Source organism: Echinops telfairi, unplaced genomic scaffold, assembly GCF_000313985.2.
Source record: "Echinops telfairi isolate 266 unplaced genomic scaffold, ASM31398v2 ScPeMD7_1;HRSCAF=3_0, whole genome shotgun sequence".
NCBI lineage: Eukaryota > Metazoa > Chordata > Mammalia > Afrosoricida > Tenrecidae > Echinops > Echinops telfairi.
This window is the reverse complement of record NW_022103896.1, coordinates 6,218,134-6,226,237: the sequence shown is the minus strand read 5'-3', so window position 1 is coordinate 6,226,237 and position 8,104 is coordinate 6,218,134. Positions and strand designations below refer to the sequence as shown.

Sequence of the window (8,104 nt, the reverse complement as noted above, 5' to 3'; positions counted from 1 at the left end):
GAGGGAGGGGTCGGGGGTGGCGAGCGGGGGCTGAGCTGGAGAGACAGGCTGTGCCATCGATCTCCTCTTTGTAAAGCAGTCTCGCTGATAGTAAAGGTGAATTCATGTTGTGGAGGATGCATGCCGTGAGCAAAACATAGAGAGAGAGCTCAGCCCTCCCCACGTTGCGCTCTAAATTAGAGCCCACCGCCTGGCCTGCCTGGGTGTCTTGGCACCCAGCAGGAGCTGTCTGTCTGCTTCTCCTACCCTGGCCGCTGTCCACCATCCCTTCTCCGCTCCCCTCCACACTTTCTCGGGGAGGTGAAGGCCTCTGTTCAGATGAGGCGGAGGATGAGGACCCTGGCCGATTCGCGCAGTGATAGTCCCCATCTGCTCCCGCCCTGCAGGCGATGTGGTCTCCAGCTTCCCCCATTCTCCACTGGGAGAACTCGGGTGGCTGGGTGGGACCACTGGATCTGCAGAGAACACATGTCACACATGTGAGGACCCTCCTGAACATGTCCCCTGGGGTCTTGCCACACAGCTGCTGGCCCACCCAGGACAGCAGATGCACAGGCCCTGCTCCTCCCTGCGGGTCCCTGCCTCTCGCAGGTGTTGGGGTACCCTCGAGAGGCCAGTGTCCCTCACCGTCTGCCAGGTGGGTGGGATGTCTTCCCAGCTCTCCAAGTCTGAGGGGAAACCAGCACTTCTCCTGCCAGGTATTTGGGAGAAATGTACAGAGGCCTGTGGCCAAGCCCAGTCCCCCAAACTCACTGCCCTTGGGTAGACTCCAACACGCAGCTGCCCAGCATAGGGTTTTGGAAGGCTGGGAATCTTTATGGGGGCAGACAGCCTCATCTTTCTTCTGCAGAGTGGCTGGTGGGTTTGAACATCCGGCCTTGTGATTGGCAGTCCAGGCACAATGCACAGCACCATCAGGGGAACCTGAGGTGGCTAAACTCTAAAGCCAGGAGAGCAGCCAAGGCTCGAGGGCTGTGGGCACCTTCAGTTCTGAGTGGTGAGTTAGAAGTCAATCAGACGTCCCTGTGTTAGACTAATCAACTCTTTGATGAGCTCCCAATTAGGGGAAGCCTTTTAACGGAGACAGTGATATGATCTTCAGGTGTAGTTGTTTATGAAATGACAGTGTCACTGTAATTGGTCCCCAAGGAATAATTCCATGTCACAAATAGAGTGCAGATCAATTAAGGGTAGTTCAGAAAGGCGCTGGGCTTACCGGGGCAGAGTGCAGTAGCTGCAGCTTAGACATTATGCGCTGGACCTCAAATGTACTTATTGCAGGCTGGCTTCCCAGTTTTGTAATCAGTGGGGCTTTCCAGTGTCCGGCTCTGACTCCTGTCGTCATGTCTATAGTGCAAGAAATGCTGTGATGTTGCTGGGTTGGGAAATACACTCTTCCATGTGTTCAGGGTCTGATTAAATTACTAATAAAAACAAAAGTGAACATGTGACAAGATGCTGCTCTCCTGCAGATACAGTTATTAAGTGAACAAATCCCGGGCTAGGTAAGGAAAGGCTTGATTCCAGAGGACTGTGGCAGGGTGGTGTGATGGGAGGAGGAGAGGAGGATGGTAAGGGGCCTTGCAGGGGGGCCGGTGTGGGGCAGTGAGAGGAACAATGGGGGGTGGGGTGGGGGCATCTTATGGGGCCCTAGTCAGAGAGGGGATGTTTCCACAGAGGCAGCCTGTTCTGACTCAGGGACCCTGCAGGACGAGTAGGATTGCCCCTGAGGGTTTCTGAGCCTATCAACCTTTACTGGAGCTGCAAATAAATGGGGAACGGTAACCCCTCAGGAGGCCAGGGAAAGCAGGATCTCTCCTGCGCTGCTCTGGCCAGCAGCAGCTTCCGGAAACGGACACTGAGTACTGGGAATGTGTCTTTATTGGGTGGAAGTGATGAGGAGGAGGCCGGGTTGGAGCTTGAATGAGAAACAGCCAAGCCCTCAGGTGTTGATCCTCAGCTGCTGCAGCCAGGAACGCGCCCCTCCCTCTGGTCCGGGGCAACCTGAGGAGGCCTGGGGTAAGAGAAGCCACGCGCTCCCAGGTGCTGGTGGACCCAAGCTAGGCATGGTGAGTCATTTCTCAGTGTCTCTCTCCCTCTCCCCTCTGAGGGTGTGTGTGCTCCACGGAGGGACTCCCCGTGCTGCCGCAGTCAGATGGGAATACTCTCCGGGGAAATTCTGGCTCCAGCGACGTGGATGGCAGACCCCGATTTAGGAGGAGATCCTGATGGGAAAAGTTTGGGTCACCATATTTTTTAGAGCGGAGCTCATCAATGGCTGAACTCAGGTGGGAGCGAAACATCTAGTCGGTGGAGATGAAGAAGTTGCTGAGAATTATCAGACACCTGAGCAAGCCCACGGTGTCGAGAGGGCCCCACTCACCCTACGTGGAGGGAGAAGGGACGGCTTCTGGGAGAAGCAGATCTGACCAGCTGCAAGGCCAAGGGTCCTTCAAACAAACCCTGAGAAAGGCGATTTCTGTGAACCGTAAGACAGTGTGCTTAGGAGTGAAGTGCTTGACCGCAGGAAAGAAAGGAAGAAGAGCTGCCTGGGGGTTGTACTTCAAGGGGGGCAACAAGCACTGCTTCTAGTTGCTCACCCCTTTCCTAGTGGGCGCGTTTGTTCAAACAAAACCTGCTGAAATGCCCCTCTGGGCGAGCGGACGGCTGCAGGCGAGTTCTCTCCGCCACACAGCGGCTGTGGTCTCCTCCAGGTACTGGAGAAAGACAGGTTCATCAGACTGCATCCGGGGCTCTGTCTGCTGGGCCCTGTCATTTCCGGCAGAGAGGTCCTGCGGCAGGTGGTCGGCTAGGCAGGTGGTTTTCAGCGATGGCTCAGGGGTCATCTTGATGTTCCCTCCAGGAATGCGATCATGGAGGCCTCTGTGACAGGAGGCTTGTCTTGGCTTCCATTTGTTTTATAATCGAATCTGTTGGGAAAGTTGCACTGAGGGATTTCTCTCTCTCTCGTTGGTAAAATTCTCCCCTTCTGTCTTTGTTGTTCTTTGAGGGTATCGGGGGCTGTCGTGTGTCTGAGAATTTCCCGGGGAAACCTCACCCCATTCACACTCCAGACCTGGCCTTGCCCTTCAGGCGCCTTTTTGTCCCCAGACTCTAAGAACATTTCAAGGCAGCATAATGTGGGTCCCCAGGGGAAGCCAAGGCCGCCAGCTTGGCATGATGTACGTGGGATTGCACAGAATTGGGAGGTGGGGGGTAGAGAGATGGAGACAACACCGCCTTCAGAAGTATAGAGACCCACGTGGGGGATCTACTGAAAAGCAATAGCTTCCCGTTTTGATATTTTTGTTTATTGAAGGTTTTTAGGATCGTTCAGTCATGCCCTTTGACCGTCCCTCACGTACGTTCCCAGCAGTTCAAACAAGGAGAACAGCAGTCTGAGGACGAGTGGGCCTCTTCACTCCCACGCTTGCTGCCCCAGGGCCAGCAGACGTTGGTGGGTGTTTGACTGCGAGGGAGGTCGGCCCTGCTCCGTAAGCCCTGTGCTGTTCCAGGGTCAGCAGCATCTGAGTTTGGGTGGAAAAACCAGCCACTCCTGTGGAACAAGTGGGCAGGGATATGTATAACGTCAGTCATCTTGATTCCTGAAATTACTGCCTGCATACATTCCAGGGAATGTTAAGTTACATTGACGTGGTTAAAGAAAGACAGGGACACTTTTCTCATAAAGATGCCGACACCACGCCTGTGGTGCCGGTCAGGGAAGAGAGCTGGTTGTCACGGGCAACTGCGTGAGTTTGTAACGGAAGACACTTGCCTTAGAGACCCAGCCCAGGTAACTGATGGTTGGTGTCTTTGGGACCAAGGATTGTTAATGGTTTACCTTTATTATCATAAAGTGTTGAACAATTGTGCGGAATTCCGAGTAATTGTCTTTGAAGATGTGGTTACCAGAGTGCCCCCTTTTTTTTTTTTTAATTGAAAATGTGGTTACTGACAGGCCATGTGTTTTCTTGACTGCTGGTTCCTTGAGCAATGATTTTGGATCCAAGTAAGACACAATCCCGGACGAGTGGGATCTTGGCTTCTCCCCTGGTCGAGATGTTGCCCGTGGGTCCAGTTCTGAAGGTCTGGGCTTTCTTTACACCCAGCTCTGACTATTTAATCCCCAGAACAGCCCGATGGGGACAGGTCCTAAGATTGGCCCCACTGTTTAGGTGAGCACAGGAAGGTAGTTGCCCTGGGTCTCACGTGGGTGACTGGCAGGTCCAGCTTGTCAACCTCAGCTGGCTCGGTGGAAGGCTGCACCCTCCATTCATGTCCACTCGGCTTGTTTAACAGGCAACACCTGGTTTCTGAGTTGAATAGGTGACCCCATTCCCATAGCTCATAACCTAGGGGAGATGGATGGGTTTTGTCATTCAGACCGGCAATGCAGGTTCCCTCATGGGGCGAAGAACTGGGGGTTAGCACTGGCCAGGGACTCAGTCAGGAACTTGGAAGCTAATGCTGGGGCACGTCAGGGATTCTGCCTGGGAAACCCCCTGCGTTCACAGTCCGCAAAATGGGAAAAACTGCCCAAGGGAGTGCTAGAGTGAAGTAGGTCACCCTGCTTGGAAGTGGCTGCGCCACTTGTGTGAGCCAGCCGTCACAGCGCACCGGCCTCCCCGGCTCGGGCGGCGTTTGCAGACATGAATGCTAACAAGTGTTGTCTGTCTGTCTTCTCGTGTGTTTTTCCCCAGTTCAACTTTGTGGGGAAACTCTTGGGGCCACGGGGCAATTCCCTGAAGCGCTTACAGGAAGAAACATTGACAAAAATGTCCATCCTTGGAAAAGGCTCCATGCGGGACAAGGCGAAGGTAAGACTCTTCCCCACGTGGTGTAGGTGTTGGTGCGTAAAGGTGGAGAGGCTGTGATGCTTTGTCAGCAGTGAGCAGCCCTCCGGCCAGTTTCTGAACAGGAGTATTAGTAGCTTAAGCCTGCTTTTGTCACTGGGAAACTAAACCTGCGAGCTTCTCCTTCTGAATCTTGAAGATTTGGGAAGCAGTCAAGGGGCTGTGTAGAGAAGCGAAGATTACCCACAACCCCCACCCCCCCAAAAAAAAAAAATCACTGTTGGCTCTTAGAGTGGTTCCTAATGGTGTTTTCTGAAAAGACTATATCATTGAACTTGTAATGTTACCAAATAGATGCTGTTTATCACCCCCTTCATTTGATTTTACATGCATTTTATCAAAGTACTAAGATCTGCTCATGAGGGTTCTGCTTGGCTGTCATTCCACTAGCTGCCTGGTTTTTAACAAGGCCCCAAACTTGTAAGCCGCTTCCTTGATCACTTTCTCAAATCTATACCTTTTGAAAGGAATCCCCATGGACTTTGTTCTATAAAGCTGAAAAGCAGTAGGTCCCTTGCTGCCAAGACACACCTCACCTCCGCATCCTGGGGGTCACTTACTTGAAAGTGTTGCATCACTGCCCCTGCCTGAAAGTCCTGCAGAGTCCAGCCTGCCCGCAAAGAAGGCCACATACGGCACGGCCATCAAGATGGACATAGTCCGCAACTGTCCACTGAGCAGTGAGGGAGGCAGACGCCACCGTGGGAGACATCTGACCTGCACTGCGTCACGAGACTGTGTGAGAAGTGATGGAGAACGTGGAACATTTTCCTCGCTTTACACGTGGGAAAGCCAGACCTATTCAGGAACCTGAGCATGTTCCCCAGGTGAGCGCAGAGGGAGTCCAGGCTATGGTGTGAAGACAGAGACCTGGACACGCAGGCACCCACCCCCACCACGGGGAGAGCCCTGGTAGTGTCGTGGTTACGCATTTGGGCTGCGATCCCCGTCGGCAGTTTGAAACCACCAGCAGCTCCTCGGGATAAAGACTGGGCTTTCTACTCCTACAAACGGTTACAGTCTCAGGAACCCACGGGGGTCTTGTGAGTCAGCATGGACCCACAGCCAAAGGAGACTGCTTACAGAAAATACGAAATCGCAGGCCCCCCGTGTGCCGCCCAGCGATTGCACTGCACAGCTGGATCAGAGGATCATCCTGTGTGCGTGCGTGCGTGTGAGATGCTTGTGCCCTGGGCTCCTGTGTCCTGAAGGTCAGAAAGAGGGGAACCACAGGATGAGGGCAAGGTGAGAAGCCTGGCTACTTGGGGCTGTGGCTCATGTGGGTTGGTTCCAAGCAGAACACGTCTAACCGCGTCTCTGAAGTCCGTGGAGGGCTGGGGACAAGTTCTCCCAGTCGTGCCCTCCTTCAGAAGCTGCCAGAAAAGTCTCATCCAAATGGTGGCCTCCCCAGGATTCCATCTCGTGGGCCAGTTCACTGCAAAGCAGGGAGGCCTGCCCAGAAGATTAAACAAACTGGGGTGGGGGCGAGGGGGAGGTTTGTTTGGTGGGGGAAGCTTGGAGGGGCTTCCAAAAGAACTTGTCTTGACAGGTTTTTCCAACAGGGACAGGATGATCACAGGCTTGGGGAGGGAGGCTTAGCATGCACAGAGGTTTTTAAGAAAACTGAAACTGCGTTGGTGATAAATGGACCAGGAATGTTGCCCCATACAGTTACCCCCTGCTCATTCCCCTGGGGAAGCAGGGTCATCCTACAGGACTTTTCTTGGGAAATTAAGGAAATCCTGTTCACCCAACAGCCCTGATCTTGCCCTTCCAGACCCTTGCCTCTGGACCCACAAACACCAGGGACCTCCACAAAGAATACCACTATCTGATTCCCTGGAGGGGTGCCCAGACTGTCACTGGGGCACGGTGTACACTGAAGGGGGAGGGGGGCCGGGGAGATGGAAACACCTCCTTCGGTGGGGGGGTGCAGGTCTAGAAGGGGGGCAGGTCTGTCAAGAAACAGCAGCTTGGCATTTGAATATGTTTGTTTTCATAACAGTTTCTATGACCACGTAGCCACGAGAGAGGGCCTCCAAAAGTGGGGAAAAGGGCATTCAGAGGTAATGGGATTTTCCCATGGACTCTTTGAAGACATCCCCCACCCCCACCCCCCACCGTGCGTTTTAGCTGAGAAAGGATGCTGTTGTCCTGTAGGATACCCCTCCTCCTGCCCCTGCATCTGGCCAAGACCTTCATGAAGTTTCCAGGAAGCCCCTGTAGCCTCCTGGGAGCGCAAAGCTAGCACTGGGCTCCCATGGAGCAGTAGGAACCGCTGGTGGCCTCCAGTGTCCTGCGAAGTCCCCTGCCTCTCAGTGACCCCAGTGAGAATGTTCCCAGACGGCCTCGCAGCGCAAGATCCTCAGAGCAAGCGAACCCTCAGCCAGATTGTGTGTCCAGGTATCGGCAGGGGCCTTACTCTCCCCGGCGTAAGGGGACCCCACTGTCAGCTTGTCATCAGGGCTTGGAGGAGGGTCTTCCCCATGATGTCATGTCAGGGGCCTGTGACTGCTCCCTGCTGTAGTCATGCCAGAGGGGCGGGGGTGGATCCTGGTGCATGCCGTGAAGTCAAGTGTAACCTCTGCCCCATTGCAGGGATCACATTCTTAAAGTCACATGACACCCTGTGGGGTGAGTCCTCTCAGCCACCAGATCCGACTGTCTGAGTGGTATTAGCTTGGGGCCCATCATTCTTATGGGTGGGCCATGCCTCGCCCATTCTCTGGTGCCCTTGACTCTTCATCCTCGACCACACGGGCCACTTCTAGCTGGTTTATTCTGGGCCCACAGGTCAGCGAGTCAGTGTGGGGATTTTGTAAGGGGGACCAGCCACTTGAGGTACATCCAGATGCCTGAGAACTGGAGAAGTAAGCCCGAGTTGTGGGTTTTATCTGTTGACCCAAAAGCCCCACCCTGCCTCCTGGTCCATCAGTTATTCCTTCAGAAGGACTTCACCAATGGTGACTGGGACTGTTAATACAAGGAACCAGTTTGCACCGTCAGTAGACCCGTCTGCCATACCGTAGTCTTTGCCTCACCGCCTTCAGACCCAGACAGCCAGTCCCAGTGCCCTCCCTGACAGACATGGCTCCAGTTCTCTCTGGTGTGGCTAAGCAGAGAGGGATTAAATCTGTAAAAGTTGCCACTTGTCCGCAGCCTATGCAACCACGAGGTGTCGAAGGGATCAGGTATAAGGCAGCATCAGAACAAAAAATCTTACCTTAGTGAATGATGGGGGGAGTGCG

General features: G+C 54.0%; 1 protein-coding gene across 2 annotated transcripts in view; it reads left to right on the top strand.

Moving 5' to 3' along the window:
* The window catches only part of KHDRBS3 (KH RNA binding domain containing, signal transduction associated 3), a 110,588-nt gene that overhangs the window by 47,596 nt on the left and 54,888 nt on the right, over window positions 1-8,104 (top strand). For both annotated transcript variants that reach the window (XR_006679707.1, XM_030884466.2), the window contains exon 3: window positions 4,704-4,820. Coding sequence is in view for 1 of the 2 variants with exons in the window: in XM_030884466.2 (XP_030740326.2) it covers window positions 4,704-4,820 (117 nt within the window). In the remaining variant the exon portion in view is untranslated. The remainder of the gene's footprint in view (window positions 1-4,703; window positions 4,821-8,104) is intronic.